The 20,430-nt window shown below is 48.0% G+C and overlaps 1 protein-coding gene across 1 annotated transcript in view; it reads right to left on the reverse strand.

Annotated features, from left to right (window-relative positions):
• The window catches only part of MINDY4 (MINDY lysine 48 deubiquitinase 4), a 101,808-nt gene that overhangs the window by 38,033 nt on the left and 43,345 nt on the right, over positions 1-20,430 (reverse strand). Inside the window, exons 9-13 of the mRNA XM_079946725.1 lie at positions 19,381-19,469; positions 13,721-13,825; positions 12,482-12,545; positions 9,789-9,854; positions 7,632-7,699 (exon numbers count right to left, since the gene is read on the reverse strand). Of these exons, the coding sequence (XP_079802851.1) occupies positions 7,632-7,699; positions 9,789-9,854; positions 12,482-12,545; positions 13,721-13,825; positions 19,381-19,469 (392 nt within the window). The remainder of the gene's footprint in view (positions 1-7,631; positions 7,700-9,788; positions 9,855-12,481; positions 12,546-13,720; positions 13,826-19,380; positions 19,470-20,430) is intronic.

The following is a 20,430-nucleotide window of genomic DNA, read 5'->3' on the forward strand; positions in this document are numbered from 1 at the left end:
GAGTTGACTTCAGGGGAAAACCCTAACTTAAAAAAAGGTAAAGGTACCCCTGCCCGTACGGGCCAGTCTTGACAGACTCTGGGGTTGTACGCCCATCTCACTTAAGAGGCCAGGGGCCAGCGCTGTCCGGAGACACTTCCGGGTCACGTGGCCAGCGTGACAAAGCTGCATCTGGCGAGCAAGAGCCGCACACGGAAACGCCGTTTACCTTCCCGCTGGTAAGCGGTCCCTATTTATCTACTTGCACCCGGAGGTGCTTTCGAACTGCTAGCTTGGCAGGCGCTGGGACCGAGCAGCGGGAGCGCACCCCGCCGCAGGGATTCGAACCGCCGACCTTTCGATCGGCAAGCCCTAGGCGCTGAGGCTTTAACCCACAGACACAAAAATAAACCATCCTTCTCTCCTCCCTGCTCTCCCCCCCACCGCCTTTTTTAATTGTAGATTTTCCTACTCCCGGCCGCTTAAAAAGCAGAGGACGCCACGTGTATGTGTGTGTTTTTAACGGGAGGCCTGGCACTTCTGCAGTTCCTCTCCATGTGGTGAGGTTTCAGTGCTCCGGGGCTGACCTCACACCCCTTTCTTCATGGCAACAGACTGTTAACATTAGCAAAACACACACAATTACGGGGTTGGCGACAGAAATAGGCCGCGGGTGGGGAAAGGGGGGCGGAGGAGAAAAGGTCTTAAAATAATTGCAAGGGACGCTTCTAGGAAACAGCAGCCTGGGCACAAGGGATCTTGGAAGAATGTTCTCCTTGGCCATGTGCATGCGCCACCATTAATGGGTTTGGTCCAATGGCATGCAAGACAGGAGAGCCCAGCAGTCACATGCCAAGTGTATCTTTTACGCGTGGAAATAATAATAATAATAATAATAATAATAATAATAATTTATTATTTGTACCCTGCCCATCTGGCTGGGTTTCCCCAGCCACTCTGGGCGGCTTCCAACAAAGATTAAAAATACACTAAGATGTCACACATTAAAAACTTCCCTGAACAGGGCTGCTTTCAGATGTCTTCTAAATGTCAGGTAGTTGTTTATCTCTTTGACATCTGATAGGAGGGCGTTCCACAGGGAGGACGCCACTACTGAGAAGGCCCTCTGTCTGGTTCCCTGTAACCTCACTTCTCGCAATGAGGGAACCGCCAGAAGGCCCTCGGCGCTGGACCTCAGTGTCCAGGCTGAACGATGGGGGTGGAGACGCTCCTTCAGGTATACAGGACCGAGGCCGTTTAGGGCTTCAAAGGTCAACACCAACACTTTGAATTGTGCTCGGAAACGTACTGGGAGCCAATGCAGATCTCTCAGGACTGGTGTTATGTGGTCTCGGCGGCCGCCCCCAGTCACCAGTCTCGCTGCTGCATTCTGGATTAGTTGTAGTTTCCAGGTCACCTTCAAAGGTAGCCCCAAATAGAGCGCATTGCAGTAGTCCAAGCGGGAGATAACCAGAGCATGCACCACTCTGGCAAGACAGTCCGCAGGCAGGTAGGGTCTCAGCCTGCGTCCCAGGTGGAGTTGGTAGATAGCCGCCCTGGACACAGAATTAACCTGCGCCTCAATGGACAGCTGTGAGTCCAAAATGACTCCCAGGCTGCACACCTGGTCCTTCAGGGGCACAGTTACCCCATTCAGGACCAGGGAGTCCCCCACACCCGCCTGCCCCCTGTCCCCCCAAAACAGTACTTTTGTCTTGTCAGGATTCAGCCTCAATCCATTAGCCACCATCATTCCTCCTATGGTGATGATCTTCCTGTATCTTCCTTCCCTGCTCCCCTGTGGCCTGCAAAGCTGGTGTGTATTCTAATCTGCAATTTTAGCTCGGAATGCACACTTCTGCCTGCCAGTCTTACTCATTTTGCTTTTTCCATAAGCTTGCCTGTAACATAGGTTTTCTAACCGGCAGTTTCGTTTTTGCATTCTTTGTAACACCGCACGGAGGTCTCGTGTACAGTTAAGCAGCATACACATTTTGTTAAATACAGTTAATAATAATAATAATAATAATAATAATAATAATAATAATAACGTTTAGAAGATCCAGGCTACAGCTAACGCCTTGCATGCAAGAGGCCGGGGTGTGAAGATCGAGACGCAAAATATCCGGAACACCATGAGGTGCTAATAGAAGGGAGCTGTCGGCAGCCCACACAACAAAAGCAGCAATTTTCAGGGTGTGAGCACTTGTATTAATTTGAAGGCACTGTGAGTTGAGGACAAATTTCTCCCACACATTATAGGAACGGCAAGGAAATAAGGATATGTTTGAATGCACAGCAAACCTCCGAACCGTGCAACGGAAGCCCGGTTCCCTTCAGGAGGGAGGTGGGAATATTTTCAGGAAGGTTAGAGGCAAGAGAGAGAGAGAGAGAGAGAGAGAGAGAGAGACCTGGCTACTCAAGTTCTGAGGCAGATTAAGAGGCTATGAAGCACATTTTCCACGGATTAGAATAGATTGCTCTTAATGGACCAAGCTGCCTCCCCAATTGACCTTCTGTGTCCCTGAGACTTGGAGCTGTTTTCTCAAGGCCATTGTTTTTTGGCCTGTTTTCTTTTCTTGTTTTTAATGACGCTATATATTCCCGATTAAACATATAAGCAGCCATTGTTTGCTCCATCGTCCCCAAAAGCAAAAAAACGTTTCAGAGGGGAAAGTTAAAAAGCTTTGAGAGTTTTTCGGGAGTCTACCGGGATGGGGATCTGTGTTCCAAACACGCTTGAATCTGCATTCTAAGAAGAGGAGGGAGGCCAGGAGGGAGATATTCCGAGTCACAGGCTCACGATACTCATGGCCCAAAACACCATGCTAACTGTCTTGTCCGTTAATCCTCTAGCAAAGTGTGTTTCTTTGTGACAGGTGGCCTACGCCTGCCTTAGCTGATGGCAATCTCCAGAGGCTCTCCACAGGAAGCAGCTTGACAGAATCACAGAGAATTGGAGGGGACCCCAGAGGACATCTAGTCCAATGCCCACAATGCAGGAACCTCAACCTCATACTGAGTCAGGCCGCTGCTCCATCCAGCTCAGCACTGAATGACTGGCAGCGACTCTCCAGGGTTGCAGATGGAGCCACTCTGTGTCCGACCTGGAGATGATGGGGATTGAAGCTGGAACGCTTTCCGCATGCGGGGAAGAGCGCAACAAGAGCCTGCTGGATCAGGCCAAAGGCCTGTCTTGTCCGGCATCACGGTGGCCAATGGAAAACCGCAGAGCACAGAATCATAGAACCACGGAATCGTAGAATTGGAAGGGACCCCCAGGTTCATCTAGTTCAACCCTCTGCAATGCAGGAATCTCAGCTAAAGCATCCATGACAGATGGCCATCCAAATTCAGCTTAACCCCCCCCCCCCCCGGAAGGAGATTCCACCACGTTCCGAGGGAGACCTTAGGGAAAAAAAGTGCTCTCTCATTCCTGTAGTTTTCAGCAACAAGGAGGCATGGAAAACGTCCAGCTTCTATCAGGCCTTTGCCTAATTCTTTGGCTAACTAACTCTCTCTCTCCCTCTCTACGTCTCTCTCTCTCTCTCTCTGTGTCTGTTTGTTTCTTACTACAATATGTATTGTTGTGTTTTTATATTGTAAACCACCCTTTGATCTTCAGATGAAGGGTGGTATAGAAATAATAATACGGTGGTACCTCGGTTGTCGAACGTAATCCATTCCGGAAGTGACAGTTCGACTTCTGAGGCGCAAAGGGCGGCCTGCAATTTCAATAGGGAAATTTGGGGAGGAAACTCAGCGGAAGCCGTTTGACTTCTGAAAAGTGTTTGAAAACGGAAGCAATCACTTCTGGGTTTTTGGCGTTTGAAAACTGAAATGTTCGGCATCCGAAAGACTTGAAAACTTGAGGTACCACTGAACAAGAACAATTATAATTCAGAAGCATGACTGGCTCCAAACGGTGGAGGCAAAAAACAGCTATTTTGCCTTAAGGTAAAGGTAAAGGTAAAGGTAAAGGTAAAGGTAAAGGTAAAGGTAAAGGTAAAGGTAAAGGTAAAGGTAAAGGTACCCCTGACCGTTAGGTCCAGTTGCAGATGACTCTGGGGTTGTGTGCTCATCTCACTCTATAGGCCGAGTGAGCTGGTGTTTGTCCGCAGACAGCTTCCGGGTCATGTGGCCAGCATGACTAAGCTGCATCTGGCGAACCAGAGCAGCACACGGAAATGTTGTTTACCTTCCCGCCGGAGCGGTACCTATTTATCTACTTGCACTTTTGGCATGCTTTCGAACTGCTAGTTGGGCAGGAGCTGGGACTGAGCAACAGGAGCTCACCCCATTGTGGGGATTTGAACCGCCAACCTTCTGATCGGCAAGTCCTAGGCTCTGTGGTTTAACCCACGGAGCCACCTGCATTGGACTGCCTCCAACCGTGGAGGCAAAGCACAACTATCGTGCCTAGTAGCCATCAATATCCTTGCCCTCCGTGGATTTCCCTTATCATCTTTTGAAGCCATGCAAGTTGGTGGTCATCACTCCCTCTTGTGGGAGGGAGTTCCCCAGTCCAACTAGGCACTGTGTGCAGAAGTGAAGGAACAGGAGCATATTCAGACCATTGGTCCATCTAGCTCCACATTGAAGATGCTCAAGAGTGAAATCAGGACCCTCCGAATGCCAAGGAGATGCTCTACCACTGAGCCACACTCCCTTAGTATCCCCTCTGCAGTTCAGATCGGGGCAGGGAAGGACTCTGAGTTGCCTAGCGCCCAAGGCCCTCTGTTCAGTTTTTGATTAAGACGATGCTGGAGACTTCCAACCAATGCCAGATTTATGGATAAGCTAACAAGCTATAGCTTAGGGTCCCACACTCTTGCCCCCCCCCAAAAAAAAAAATTAAAGGGGGAAAAACCTGGATGTACATTTCCAAAATATAAGATAAAAAAATAAATAAAATAAAACTTACATATAGCAACAGTCTTTTGTTTTGTTTTGTTTTGTTGTGTTGTGTAGGCTCCTATGATGTAAGTCATGGGCCCCGCCTGCTAGCCTGCTCATTAAAATATCACTGGTTTGCTCATTTCTATATCTAGGGTGCCTACATCCTACATGCGCAAATGGCTTTAGATACCTATTAGGGCCATAAATTACCATATGGCATATACAGTGGTGCCCCACAAGACGAACGCCTCGCAAGACGGAAAACCCGCTAGACGAAAGGGTTTTCCGTTTTGGAGGCGCTTCGCAAAACAAATTTCCCTATAGGCTTGCTTCGCAAGACGAAATGTCTTGCGAGTTTCCCCGACTCCCCCCCCCCTTTTCCCCCTTTTCCTAAGCCGCTAATCAGCTGATCCGCTGATAAGCCGCTTATCAGCTGATCCGCTAAAAGCCGCTAAACCGCTAATAGCGCTAATCCGCTAAGCTGTCAATGGGCTTGCTTCGCAAGACGAAAAAACCGCTATACGAAGAGCCTCACGGAACGGATTAATTTCGTCTTGCAAGGCACCACTGTATTCAACACAAAAAAACAGCGACAATTTGTTGTTGACAAAGGACAGCTGGACATATAAAGGGCCCCATTACCCTCAGTAGTTTAGGGCCTCATCAAACGTAAATCCAGCCTGGCTTCCAACGCTCTGAATGTCAAAGTCGGGAGAGGCGGGCGTTGCAAATCGAAAAACACACAGCAATCAAAAAGGCATTAGCTGAATCAGAGCTGCTGCCCAGAGGAAGCAAGTAGAGGAACTAAAATGCCCCAGTTCTTATCATCTGTTTACATTCAAGAACCTTAATGAGTTTATCGCTTATCTCTCCCGAGAATGACTTGTGGGGTGTTGCTGTTTTTTGGACAGCTCTGCAGGGCAGGAGTGGAAGGAGCAGGCCGCCTTGCCCTAAGTGTATTTCTAATTACTACTGTCAAAAATTTCGGGGGAAGATGGATTCCCTTGTTTTCTTGCCCAAGGGAAAAATATGTACCAATGAGTTTCTGGTACAGGCATTGCGATGGGCAGCTAAACGGACGAGGCGGGCATGGAAAGCAATGGAAAGGCCGGGTATTGCTAGCCAGCTGTCCTGGTATGCCAAAGAAACTTTGGAGGAAACCCACATGACTAACGGGAGAACCCCACCCTAGTTTCCTTCTTACGTTTTGGTAGGCGCCATGGGAATGTGGCTCCTGTGAGCTGGGGTAGCCCAGGGAGTCCAGCGTGGCGGGGCAGAGCTGCAGACCGACCACATGCCCCAGCATGTCTGAAATTTTCCTGGATGGGTCTGTGTGGAGCGGAGCACCCGATTGGCTCATCCAGCACAGAGTTAAACTATGGAACTCATTGCCACAAGAGGCGGGTGATAGCCAACAGACTAGTTGGCTTTAAAAGAGGATTTGACAAAGGATCACGTTGGAAGACCTACACGGGCACCAGAAGCTGAGTCACCGGGAGGCCTGTGTGCCCTCCAACTCCGTCCTGCCCCCGCCCCACAACATGACCGTGTGTCTCCTTTGTCGTTCTGCAAACCCTGGAGCAGCGTGGGACGCAGTCAAGGGTATGGACAGGGGTTCAGTGCGAATGTAGAGTGTTGGACCTGGGAATCCAGATTTCAGATCCCTACTCAGCTATGAAACAGACCATATAACATCGGTCCTGAAAGACCTACACTGGCTCCCAGTACGATTTCGAGCACAATTCAAAGTGTTGGTGCTGACCTTTAAAGCCCTAAATGGCCTTGGCCCAGTATACCTGAAGGAGCGTGTCCATCCCCATTGTTCAGCTCAGACACTGAGGTGCAGCCAGATGGGCGGAATATAAATAATAAAATTATTGTTGTTGTTATTATTATTATTATTATTATTATTATTATTATTATTATTATTAAATGAAACTCACTGGGTGACCTTGGGCCAGTCACTCTCATTTATTTATTTAATAAAATTCACACACCCCTTGATTGTAAAAAAATACACACTCAAAAACAAAAACACACACACAAAAACCCCCAGATAAAACACTAAAATCAAGAGAAACGTACAACCTAAACAAGGCTGCCATCAGATGTCTTCTAAAAGTCTGGTAGCTGTTTATTTCTTTGACATCTGGTGGGAGGGCGTTCCACAGGGTGGGTGCCACTACCGAGAAGGCCCTGTGCCTGGTTCCCTGTAACTTCGTTTCTCGCAGTGAGGAAACCGCCAGAAGGCCCTCGGAGCTGGACCTCAGTGTCCGGGCAGAACGATGGGGGTGGAGACGCTCCTTCAGGTATACTATACTATATACTATACTAACAGTTCATCTATCCAGAAAAAACTGTTCTGCTGTTTTCCGCTGGAGCACCTATCACCGCTTTCTGCAGAACACTGACTACTGAAAGGCATATTGCCTTCATCGCAGTCTGTTTTGATAGTGACTGTCTACACTTACCATTTCGGTTTAATGAACTTTAAAACACTGCGCATGTATAGATGCTCCCTGGGCAGGTGGAGCGCAAGGAGCCCATACAGCTCTAAAAATCAACGCAGACGTGCCCGTTAAGGGAGTCTCAGGAGAGCCTTTTTTCGAGAAACCAGGGCCTAAGGAATTCCATCCGCGATAAGCCAGAGCATACTTGGAAACTTTGGCCATGCTGCACATCGCACAACTATATCCCAGAGGCTTAGGAGCCAGTGCCAGCCACCCTTCAGAAAGAAATGCAGATGTACTCACTGATCGATGGATCTTGATAGTATCGCGGACAAAGTCAGAAGAATGCACCCGTATGGACCAGCTTCAAACTGGGAGGAAAAAAAGGGAAGAAGGTCAAGGTTCTCAGCTGGAAGGCACACCTTTCAAACTAGTCGTTCGCAGCAGAACCAAAAATGCATTCATTTGTCTTATTTTCAAAATATTTTTTGTGTTAAATTGAAAGGTGGCGGTGCTGGCTGTGTGGCACAGGACCGCCAACTATCCATTTGGCAGATACTTTTGTTTCATCTTAAAAAATATAAAGGTAATTATGTTGGTGCTTAAGAAAAGAATCCCAAACCTACAAACCTCTCCTGGTATGCCCCGCGGAGGACCTTAAGGTCCACAAATGACAACACTTTGGAGGTCCCAAGCCGCAAGGTGGTTAGATTGGTCTCAATGAGGGCCAGGGCCTTTTCAGTACTGGCCCCGACATGGTGGAACGCTCTGTCACAAAAGACTAGGGCCCTGCGGGACTTGACATCTTTCCACAGGGCCTGCAAGACAGAGCTGTTCCGCCTGGCCTTTGGTTTGGGCTCAGTCTGGCCCTTATGTTTCCCTCCCCTTATGGTTTTGATCTATGGGCTACTTTTAAAATGAGGCTGCATTTTAAATTGCATTTAACCTGTATTTTAAATTGGGTTTTTTTTCCTCTATTATGTTTTTACTGTAATTTTACGGGTGTTAGCTGCCCTGAGCCCAGCTCTGGCCGGGGAGGATGGGGTATAAATAAAGATGATGATGATGATGATGATGATGATGATGATGATTAAACACGGGTGGCCTTGTGGACTAAACCACTGAGCCTCTTGGGCTTGCCAATCAGAAGGTCGGCGGTTCGAATCCCCGCAACGGAGTGATCTCCAGTTGTTCGGTCGCAGCTCCTGCCAACCTAGCAGTTCGAAAGCATGTCAAAGTGCAAGTAGATCAATAGGTACCGCTCCGGCAGGAAGGTAAACGGCATTTCCATGCACTGCTCTGGTTCGCCAGAAGCGGCTTAGTCATGCTGGCCACTAGACCCGGAAGCTGTACACCGGCTCCCTCGGCCAATAAAGCGAGATGAGCGCCGCAACCCCAGAGTCACCTTTGACTGGGCTTAACCACCCGGGGTCATTTATCTTACCTTTCTCAGACCCATTGAAAAGAATGGACATGACCAAGTTAGGTCCATTGATTTCACTAGGTCTACTCTTAAGCAAAACTGTGAACTACCACCCTATATTAGGCCAACCAAAATATCACAATATTTATTATTATCATTGATTGCGGGGGGCTTGAATTTATTTTGTACTGATGTAGAATTGGGAGTTGGTCTGTAAGTCATTTTTGGTGTCCCTGCCAAGCCTGTGATTTTAGAAACATAGGGAGCTGCCTTATACCAAGGCAGAATGTTTGGTCTGTCTTGCTCAGTATCTCTTAACCTGACTGGCAGAGGCTGTCTAGGATTTCTGGCAGGCAGCCTCTCCTAACCCTGCCTGGAGACTTCAGGGATTGAACCAGTAAGCTCTTCCTTGCAAAGCAGACATTCTGCCTCTAAGCTATGGACCTTCCCAGCATTCTGTACCTGGAAGATGAGATTCTGTAGAAGCAGAGACAGCTAAAGGGGTCAAATCCAGTCTCTTTGACAAGTTACTGTCGCCAGCCAAGTCTGCTACATGCTCCACAGAAACTTGCTAACTGAAGATTATAGTAGACAAGCTGAAAGAAAGGAGGTCTTCTTCCTTTCCTAGCTGGAGGTAAAGCCATCAAGGTAGAATTGTAGAATCATAGTTATTTATTGGGACAGTGTGATTTTTGCAGCTGCTGTAAAAAGTTGCAAAACAACGAAACACAGGGCAGAGCAATGGAGAAATTCTGAAACAACAATGGGATATCAGCTCTGCCCAAGGCAGGATGCAGAACAGCAACAACCAGGAAAAGATAGATATAACATTTTACAAGGACAGGAAGAAAATCACGGACAGAATAGTTGGCACACACAGGAAGAACAAGGATATAGTTTGAGTGCCTCACTTGTAGTTTTATGAATCATGTAAGGCAACATGCAAATGGAAATAAAAGCTCTGAACAAGTGTGCGTGAGAAAAATCACGCTGCGATTGAGAAGTGATTGAGAACCAGACCGGGCCAAGATTCGTACCTGATGAATATTTTGTTGCAGGAACCTCAGCAGGTCTTCGTAACTTGTGGCAACGTGCAACATCAGCTGCGGAAGGAAGAATAAAGAGTGGGGGGAAATTCAGGTCAAAATACAACAGGAACATCCAGCCAAAGTCTAGGAGACAAATCCCAAACAAAGAGAGAGAGATAGGACTACTGTCATGTGTAGCAAAGAGTTTCTCCTGTTGTAGACAGGTATTCTGCTACGTATTGGGGTCCTGAGGCTTTCTAAAGGTAAAGGTAAAGGGGCCGCTGACCATTAGGTCCAGTCGTGACTGACTCTAGGGTTGCAGCGCTCATCTTGCTGTATAGGCCAAGGGAGCCGGCGTTTGTCTGCAGACAGTTTTTCCGGGTCATGTGGCCAGCATGACTAAGACGCTTCTGGCGAACCAGAGCAGCACACGGAAACGCCGTTTACCTTCCCGCTGGAGTGGTACCTATTTATCTACTTGCACTTTGATGTACTTTCAAACTGCTAGGTTGGCAGGAGCAGGGACTGAGCAACGGGAGCTCACCTCGTCGCGGGGATTCGAATCACCGACCTGCTGATTGGCAAGCCCTAAGCTCAGTGGTTTAAACCATGGCGCCACCCGCACCCCCTGTGGACAATGTGGATAGATACAAAACAGAGACTATGAAATAATACGCAGTTGGAAGTGTTGACAATAGGACGCATGGAGGGGATGGGGTGGGGAATTGTGAGATTCAGAGAAATCTCGTTTTATGGATATGTATTTGGTACTGTGGGACGCGGGTGGCACTGTGGGTTAAACCACAGAGCCTAGGACTTGCCAATCAGAAGGTCAGCGGTTCAAATCCCCGTGATGGGGTGAGCTCCCGTTGCTCAGTCCCTCCTCCTGCCAACCTAGCAGTTCGAAAGCACGTCAAAGTGCAAGTAGATAAATAGGTACTGCTCCGGCGGGAAGGTAAACGGCGTTTCCGTGCGCTGCTCTGGTTCTCCAGAAGCGGCTTAGTCATGCTGGCCACATGACCCGGAAGCTGTATGCCGGCTCCCTCGGCAAATAAAGTGAGATGAGCGCCGCAATCCCAGAGTTGTCTGCGACTGGACCTAATGGTCAGGGGTCCCTTTACCTTTACCTATTTGGTACTGTAACTAATTCTCATTTGTAAAATCAATTAAAAATGACCCCCCCCTTTCAAAAAAGCAGAAATGTGGCTCAAATAGGTTAAGGAGAAGGCTTAGGGGAGCTTTGAAGAAGGGAGGGTGTCCCGGAATAACGCACAAGAAACCTGGAAGCTGCCTGGTCTGGTGAGACAATTTGTCCGCCTAACCCAGGATAGCCTCTGACCAGCCACAACTCCCCAGTGTCTCAGTGGGGGAGGGGCTTTCCCATTACCTGGGACCCTGAAGATGCAAAGCCCTGAACTACGGTCTCTCTCTTTTTCTCTCTCTCCCCCCTACTTTCTGAGATGGTCGGGAGATGTAGGGCTGATGAGGTTCCTCTGTTGATGAGGTGGAACGCGAAGCTCCGCGGCTCCCCAGGGAGGCTTAAATTGAAACGCCTTGTATTTTTCATGACGCTCATTCCACAAGAACAATCTCCACTCTGCACAGTTTGTGGTTCGCTGCACGGGTTATGTGCAAACATGTATATTGGGAGTCCCGGTGTCAAGGTTTCTGTTTGTTTTTAAACTGTTGTGTAATGCCTAGTTTTACGCCTCTTCCCCACCCTAACAGCAGCCCCGCCGGAAGAAAGGGAATTTGGGTCCCCTCTTTTTTGGGAACACACACACACACACAACCACACACTCCCAGGACTCTGGAAATAACTGTTGAGCAGCTAAACCCCCAGATTTGCTGAAACCTGCTGAAACCGGGATTCTCAGCGTTTGCCAGACGCTGACCACATATTTCCCGGTTCTGTTCTTGTTGGCATTAAGGGCTAGAAGCATGCATTTCAAGTTTGATGGATAGCAGGGATTCTCGGGATTCCGAGAGCGCAAATCCCAGATGCACAAGTTTGCAAATTCCACATGTGAAGAATAGAGTACAGTGGTACCTTGGTTCTTAAACTTAATATGTTCTGGAAGTCTGCTCCAAAACCCAAGTGTTCCAAAACCAAGACATGCTTTCCCATAGAAAGTCATGCAAAATGGATTAATCCATTCCAGACTTTTAAAAACAACCCCTAAAACCGCAATTGAACATGAATTTTACTATCTAACGAGACCATTGAGCCATAATATGAAAGCAATAAACAATGCACTGCAGTCACACAATCAATCCATCAGTAGCTGAACTGGGTTCCACAGTGTCACAAAAACTGAAAGAGCCGCAAAAACAAAAATGCAAAATAAATAGCAAAAAGAGACAGACCTCAGCGTAAGACTCATAACAGAAGTGTGGCACTCAAATTGGAAGCGTAACACTCCAAACGGAGCACGTTCAGCTTCCAGAAAAAGTTCGCAAACTGGAACACTTTACTTCCGGGTTTGCAGTGTTTGGGTTCCAAGTTGTTTGAGTACCAAGGCGTTTGAGAACCAAGTTACCACTGTACGCTGTTTCTAACTACAAAGCGGAAACATATACCCAAGAAAGGTTCCTGCACTGCAGGGGGTTGGTCTAGATGACCCCTCAGGGTCTCTTCCAACTTTCTACAATTCTATGAAAGGTTGAGGGCGGATGGAGGACAGTTCTGGCTAAAACATTACCGTTTCCAAGATCCCATCTGCTTTGTATTTCCCTACAGGAGTGAACTGCTGCGTTCCAGTACACCTAAAAAGAACAGAACAACAAAAGATCTGAAGAAGGAAAACAGCCGATGAGGAGCCCCGTTTGCTAAGGGCAGGAGCCATTAAAGGACTGTGCCCTTTGCATCCAGGGTCAATATTTGGCAGGGGCTGGAGGAGCAAACAAGAGTTTGGAATCTCTCCCCCTCGATACTTTCCCAGGCAAGAGGAAAACAGTAATCCCATGTGCTTTTGTCCTTCAGATTTTCTTTAAATAGGAACCTCAGAGGTTGGGAAAACATCCTCTCCTCTGAGCGACACCACTGGTCCAACTCTGGTCCAAAGACCTACCAAAGCTATGATAAGGTTTTTCTATGGAAAAGGGGGCCAATATATCCTGGCAGCTGCCCAGGTCTTTGCTGTAATATATATATATATATATATATATATATATATATATATATACACACACACACACACACACACACACACACACACACACACTTTTTTATTAGTTTTTTTAACATATCATTTTCAACAGTAATTAAACATACATGATTAGTCCTTGCTGCAAAAATAATTAATTTGCTGCAAAAATATTAACAGAGCTGACATATTCTGACTGATTCTGCTACTGCCAGCGAGCAACAAGGGCCTCTCCCTGAAAACAGCAGCGCGGACTCCACGCCGCAACCTTTTGTTGCAGCGCTTGCTGCAGTTTCATAAATGGACGAATGCTATGTGTACAGAGTGGACACACTTGTCACAATGCTCTGTGCAACTTTTGCAAACATACCAGGGTGTGTGTGTGTGTGTGTGTTTTCCAAATTAGCAGCAGATGTGAAAGGCACCAAAAGTCTCTGGGACTTGAGTGGTGCGAAGTGGCCAGGATTGAACCTTCTCTCCCTTGCTGCGGTCCTGATGAAGAACACCACTCCCTGTGGCTGCTGTTAACTAGGGGAGGGAAAACCCAAGGGATTTTCACGCAGCATCCCGCCTGGTTTGGCGTGCTCTGACATGCACAATATTTCCCCGTATCTTCCCGGGGTGGAAAATCGGTAAGGGAGGCCGAGCTGTCTCCGAAGGAAGCTGACCCTCTATTATCAGGATCTTTATTGATGAAACGTGTGAAAATCAGTGGCTTAAGGAGGGCATTGTTGGAGGGGAGCGGGAAAGGGAGGAGGACTGCTCAATCTTTCCGAAAACGTGTCTTCCACTTACAAGGCAATCGTGGCTTTCCTGCGGCCGCCTCCGCGCCACAAAATGCCGGCGATGGCCAGAGTGAGGCACTGGGTTCTGGTAGCCGCTGACACTTGGAGGCACTGCCTGTTTCGAGACAAAAAGAGATAGCAAGGTGTCACCAGCAGCAAACGTTGCAGGGGGAGAAATGAAATGGGCAATGAACAGGGAGGACCATTCTACATGTACATAGCAAGCTGCCTTCTGCCAAGTCAGATCACTGGTCCCTGTAGTTCAATGCTGCCTACACTGGCTGGCAGCAGCGGCTGTGCAGGGCTTCCAATGGAGAACATTCCAGGCTCTACTTGGATCTGCTGGGGATTCCAATATTAAATTCCGATCCCCTTGGTTCACATGAAAACACACCAGCATTTTAGTGGGAATGTCTAATAATATAAACTTCCCAGATTTTTCAAAGCAATTTTTGCCTCTTGTTCCTTATTTTCACAAATATGCATATTTTATCTGCATGCTTTCCCCTCCTAGTATATGCACTTTTGTTACACATTGTAAGGTAAAGGTAAAGGGACCCCTGACTGTTAGGTCCAGTTGTGACCGACTCTAGGGTTGCGGCGCTCATCTCGCTTTATTGGCCGAGAGAGCTGGCATACAGCTTCCAGGTCATGTGGCCAGCATGGTGAACCAGAGCAGCGCATGGAAACGCCATTTACCTTCCCGCTGGAGCAGTACCTATTTATCTACTTGCACTATGACGTGCTTTCAAACTGCTAGGTTGGCAGGAGCAGGGACCGAGCAACGGGAGCTCACCCCGTCGCAGGGATTCGAACTGCCGACCTTCTGATCGGCACGTCCTAGGCTCTGTGGTTTAACCCACAGCACCACCACCCATTACACATTGTACTTGGCTGCAAAACTGTGTTGCAAAATTCAGAGAGGTGCGAATTTCAAAAGAAGGCAATGTTTCAGTTTCCATATTGTTTTGGACTGTAAATTAGGTCGGTTCACATTTAACTGTGAACTGGATTCTATTTCTCCCCCATCTCTACCTGAGAAAGTAAGTAAGTTCCACTGAACACAGCAGGACTTCCTTCTGAGTAAACACGCAAAGGATTATGCTGCAGGAGAAATTGCAGTCTATACACCTCTTCCTTCCTCTACCCTACCAATAAGCTGTATCCGTTGAAATGTCCTCTTCTGAGCCACACTCTCATCAGAGGCTGGACTAGGGGAGAACCAAGCAGCCAATTCTCTCACATATCAGCCTTGCTGTTGCTCAGACATTGGTAGACTCCATCCTGGTTCATGCAGAATTCTCTCTTTTTTTTAACGTAACTTTTATTTTATTTTACAAGTATAAAATTATAAAAATAACATAGCATACCCACAATTAAGAGATTTCTCCAAATCTCTGGACTTCCCACCACCCCTTCCATGGACTCTGTTATTAAATCTTTTCTACTGCATCTTTTTCTATACAGTCGCACCTTGGTTGTCAAACGGTAGCCGTTCCAGAAGTCCATTCGACTTCTGAAAACGTTAGTAAACCAAGGCACAGCTTCCGATTGGCTGCAGGAGCTTCCTGCACTGAATCGGAAGCTGTGTAAACCATGTCAGATGTTCGGCTTCCAAAGAATGTTCGCAAAACAAAATACTTTGTGGCATTCGGGAGCCAAAACAGACGAGGACCAAGGCGTTCAACAACCAAGGTACGACTGTGCTCCCTATTATTATTATTAAAAACTTCATTATCCCCAGAATACCCGTTACATTACAAGTGTTATTGCAACTCTGCTCATGTTTTCATCTATTTGCAGTGCAGATATTTCAAACAGATGAAGCAAAACTTCACATTTAAATTGCACACAATTTGTATGTACCGTATTTTTTGCTCTATAAGATGCACCAGACCACAAGACGCACCTAGTTTTTGGAGGAGTTAAACAAGAAAAAAAATATTCTGAATCTCAGAAGCCAGAACAGCAAGAGGGATCGCTGCGCAGCGAAAGCAGCAATCCCTCTTGCTGTTCTGGCTTCTGGGATAGCTGCGCAGCCTGCATTCGCTCCATAAGATGCACACACATTTCCCCTTACTTTTTAGGATGGAAAAAGTGAGTCTTATAGAGCAAAAAATACGGTACTTTCTACGCAAGGTGCACACTTGAAAAGAATTGCTAACGTACACGCAATTTGACACATTCGGTTGCAAAATGCAAATTTTGCACACATCTTTGGCATGCAATACGCGTTTGTGCGCACTGAAACAAAATCTTGAGAGGTGCAAGAAACCGACAGGGGAGCCGGCTGTGTCATGATCTGCAAGCAACCTTTGGGCTGACCGCACAAACTCCTCTTCCTTAATGCCCTTTCCATTTTAGATCTTCGGTTCAAAGAACGACACTCCCTTTTCAAAGGAGGCTGATTGATTTCTATGAGAGGCGGCCGGGCAAGCGAAGTGGCGGCTTGCAGAGCATGATGGCAGATGTCTGGAAATAGCTGATGGGTTCAGATCAGGAGGGAAAGGAAGTACTTAGCATAAAGATTAAAAGCAGAGGGAAGACATTAGGAAAGGGCCGTTTCGGGCCAGATATTGGAAAACGACCCCGCCCTGGACAGTGAGTTCCGTAGGATGCTGAAGAATGTACTTTGGCTAGGGCAAAGGAGACCCCAAGGGGGACATTTTGTGGAACGGCTGAGAGGGGAAGAAAAACCAAAATAAATGAATGTTATGATGATGATGGGCTGATGACTTCTGATTGTAACCCATAAGCTTAGGCGTGGGAGGCTTTAGGTTGTCCCTTGCTGCCAGGGTTTCAACATACCACTCAGCCCCGATAATTGAAAGCAGAGGCAGAGAAATGAAGAACTGAAAAATAATTCAAAGCCTTAAACAGCTTTGGCCCTGTATACCTGAAGGAGCATCTCCACCCTCAGCGTTCAGCCCGGACACCGAGGTCCAGCTCTGAGGGCCTTCTGGCAGTTCCCTCACTGCAAGATGTGAGGTTACAGGGAACCAGGTACAGGGCCTTCTCGGTAGTGGCACCCGCTTTATGGAACACCCTCCCATCAGATGGCAAAGAGATAAGCAATTATACGACTTTCTTTAGACATTTGAAAGCAGCCCTATATCAGGAGGTTTATATATGTTTGATGTTTCATTGTGTTTTTGTGTATGTTGAAAGCCGCCCAGAGGGGCTGGGGCAATCCAGTCAGATGGGTCGGGTACAAATAATAAAAATATTATTATTATTCATCCCAGGCTGACGACAGTTTGAGCTCATGATTTGGGACAGCAGTTGTGACCAGCAGAGAAGTGAGCCGCAGGGATTGCACCTGCTCCCACCTGCTAAATTTAGGGCTATTTGCTATGTCAACACCTGCCCATCTGACGCAAGGTAGGCTAGCCTTTGGGATGCGGGTGGCGCTCTGGGTTAAACCACAGAGCCTGGGACTTGCCAATCAGAAGGTTGGCAGTTCGAATCCCTGCGACGGGGTGAGCTCCTGCCAACCTAGCAATTCGAAAGCATGTCAAAGTCCAAGTAGATAAATAGGTACCGCTCCGGCGGGAAGCTAAACGGCATTTCTGTGCGCTGCTCTGGTTCGCCAGAAGCGGCTTAGTCATGCTGGCCACATGACCCAGAAGCTGTCTGCGGACAAACACCAGCTCCCTCGGCCTATAGAGCGAGATGAGCGCCGCAACCCCAGAGTCGGTAATGACTGGACCTAATGGTCAGGGGCCCCTTTACCTTTACCTATGACTTCCCTTGATCAGAACACTGGACTTCTGTTGATGCAGCCTAAAAGAGCACTAGTGATTTAAATTCAGTATTCCCTACCCTGATTGGCAGCAGCTCTGTGGGTGGTTTCAGATGAGAAATGATCCTAGCCCTAGCTGGAGATGGAAGATGGGACTTTCTGCACACAAGACAGTTCCTCTGCTACTGAGCTACACCCCTTTTCCCTATTAGGGACATAGTCTTTGCCAACCTGGTGGCCTCCAGTAAGCCCAGCCAACCCAACTGAACTGCCCAACTGATCCTTGGCTTGCAAGGCTGTTGATCTGACACCCGGCACTGTGTCCTTAAATGCTCCCAAGAAGCACCCAAATTAGCTGCAGGTGACATAATATCTTGCTTCCTCTTTCCTCGCCGGTAAGTGACCAACACCAAGAAGTGCCCAGATTAGCTGTGAGTGATGTAAGGTATCACTTCGCCTTTATCTGCTTCCCTGCAAGTCACCAACACCCTTCCGAGGAGACAGAAGAAAGTTAACATCCTACACTGTCCCAAAGGCAGAGGAAGAACGCCAAAGGCCTCTCTTTCATGTCTGATGCTTTGATTTGATGTTTAGTCTTCTCAAATGGGGAGATCTTTTGAGCAGACCAGCAGTGGGAAAACCAAGAAGACTTATCTCTCACACAGAGGCCTGCTATTGTCTAAAATTCCAAATGGCGTCTTCATCTGAAATGCGGATGTTTCAGATTTAGAATGTGCGTGGAAGGGATTTTGATCTTATCCCCCTTTTGGTTTACTTCAGGGGGTTGAGTATTGGGAGTGACATTGCAGCCCTGATGAATTAATCCAATTTAATTTTGCTTCATTCTTAAGGAAATCATTCTGAAGGAAATCAGCCCTGAGTGCTCACTGGTAGGACAGATTGTGAAGCTGAGGCTCCAATACTTTGGCCACCTCATGAGAAGAGAAGACTCCCTGGAAAAGACCCTGATGTTGGGAAAGATGGAGGGCACAAGGAGAAGGGAACGACAGATCACGAGATGGTTGGACAGTGTTCTCGAAGCTACCAGCATGAGTTTGACGAAACTGCGGGAGGCAGTGGAAGACAGGAGTGCCTGGCGTGCTCTGGTTCATCAGGGTCTTTTCCAGGGAGTCTTTTCTCGTGAGGTGGCCAAAGTCTTGGAGCCTCAGCTTCAGGATCTGTCCTTCCAGTGAGCACTCAGGGCTGATTTCCTTCAGAATGGAGAGGTTTGATCTTCTTGCAGTCCATGGGACTCTCAAGAGTCTCCTCCAGCACCATAATTCAAAAACATCAATTCTTCGGCAATCAGCCTTCTTTATGGTCCAGCTCTCACTTCCATACACCACTAATGGGAAAACCATAGCTTAGGTATTCGTTATTTTAATCGGGAGGAGTTAGCAGTCAGCAGCAGTCAAACTTAGCTCATTGCAGCTTCTGGGAGCTCTTGGACGAGAGTTACTAACAGGCCTCTTAAACAGGGGCATTTGCAAGGGCATTTTGCAGGGGAATTTAAGGGGGAGGCAGAGAGTACTGTCTCACGGAGTACATAGGGCCAAGAGACATGGGGGTGGGGGGAACCGATGCAGTGACCTGTGCCATGTTTGTGCATGCAGAGGGTGTTTATGCACTTGTGCACAGCGACACACACTGCTTATGCGGAGAGTCCGTCCGGCTTCCTAGCCCTCCCCAAAGGCACCCGGCCCGTCAACAACAACGTGTGTTTTGCAAGTGCAAAAAATACATACGGCTTGACCCTCAAGGACGGTGTCCATTACCCTCTCAGTCAACACGGGCGCTGCAATTTGGACTTTATCTCCCTTTAATGAGGTCAAGACCAGGAAGACACCTTTTCCCCTTCCAACAATAGAAGGGGATTAGCATTCAGCTTAGGGTGGAAAACAGGCCGGCTCTCACCAGCGTCGACTCACCACGTATCGCTGTTCCTGCTGCTGTCTCCAAAGATAAGATGTCGCAGGAGGCAGGCTTGGACTACTGCCAGGACCCCGCACGGCCCACCCTAGACAGCGGCAAAAGGCAAGGGACGGAGAAAAACAATGAGCGCCGTTTGAAGCTGGTGAGAAGCTTGCACGGGCTGCAACCCTCTTCAGCTCCACCTAGTCTCCCACCTCGTTTCCCTTTGTTTTCTGTGTTTTTAACTGCCGTGGCCCAAATGTCGTGGACGTTGCGACCGGCTGAAAATTCTGCACTTGTAATTAAAAGGTTGCGTCCCTGGATGTTTTCCCAAAGAAGAAAACCTCAGAACAGTATGCGCGGGTGATGCCAAGATCTGGAGCATGTGGTTGATTTGTTCTGTCGTCGAGGGGTGAAGCAGGGGTCTGATTTCTCTCGGTGGCCAGGTGGCCTGGGAGCAAACAGCTGGAGCAAAAGAGCTCAAATATCCCGGCCAGGAGGAGATTCGAACCCTGGTCTCCCCGTCTGTATCCTCCTAAGTCTTACTTATAAAGGTAAAGGATCCCTGACAATTAGGTCCAGTTGTGGCCGACTCTGGGGTTGCGGCGCTCATCTCGCTTTACTGGCCGAGGGAGCCAGCATACAGCTTCCAGGTCATGTGGCCAGCATGACTAAGCTGCTTCTGGCGAACCAGAGCAGCGCACGGAAATGCCATTTACCTTCCCGCCGGAGCGGTAACTATTTATCTACTTGCACTTTGATGTGCTTTCAAACTGCTAGGTTGGCAGGAGCAAGGACCGAGCAACAGGAGCTCACCCCGTCGCAGGGATTCGAACCACCGACCTTCTGATCGGCAAGTCCTAGGCTCTGTGGTTTAACCCACAGTGCCACCCGCGTCCTATGTCTTACTCTTAGGAGGTCAGTAATGGGTCCTCAGACTTGAGCACATGGGACACTGATACGAAGTCCTCTTCCTTAAGGCAGCCAACTGGGCAATGTTTGGAGGGTTCAGACTGGGAGACCAGGGTTCGAATCTCCACCTGGCCAGTGCAGCTCACTAGGTGATC

The sequence above is a fragment of the Podarcis cretensis genome, assembly GCF_951804945.1.
Source record: "Podarcis cretensis genome assembly, chromosome: 12".
Lineage (NCBI taxonomy): Eukaryota > Metazoa > Chordata > Lepidosauria > Squamata > Lacertidae > Podarcis > Podarcis cretensis.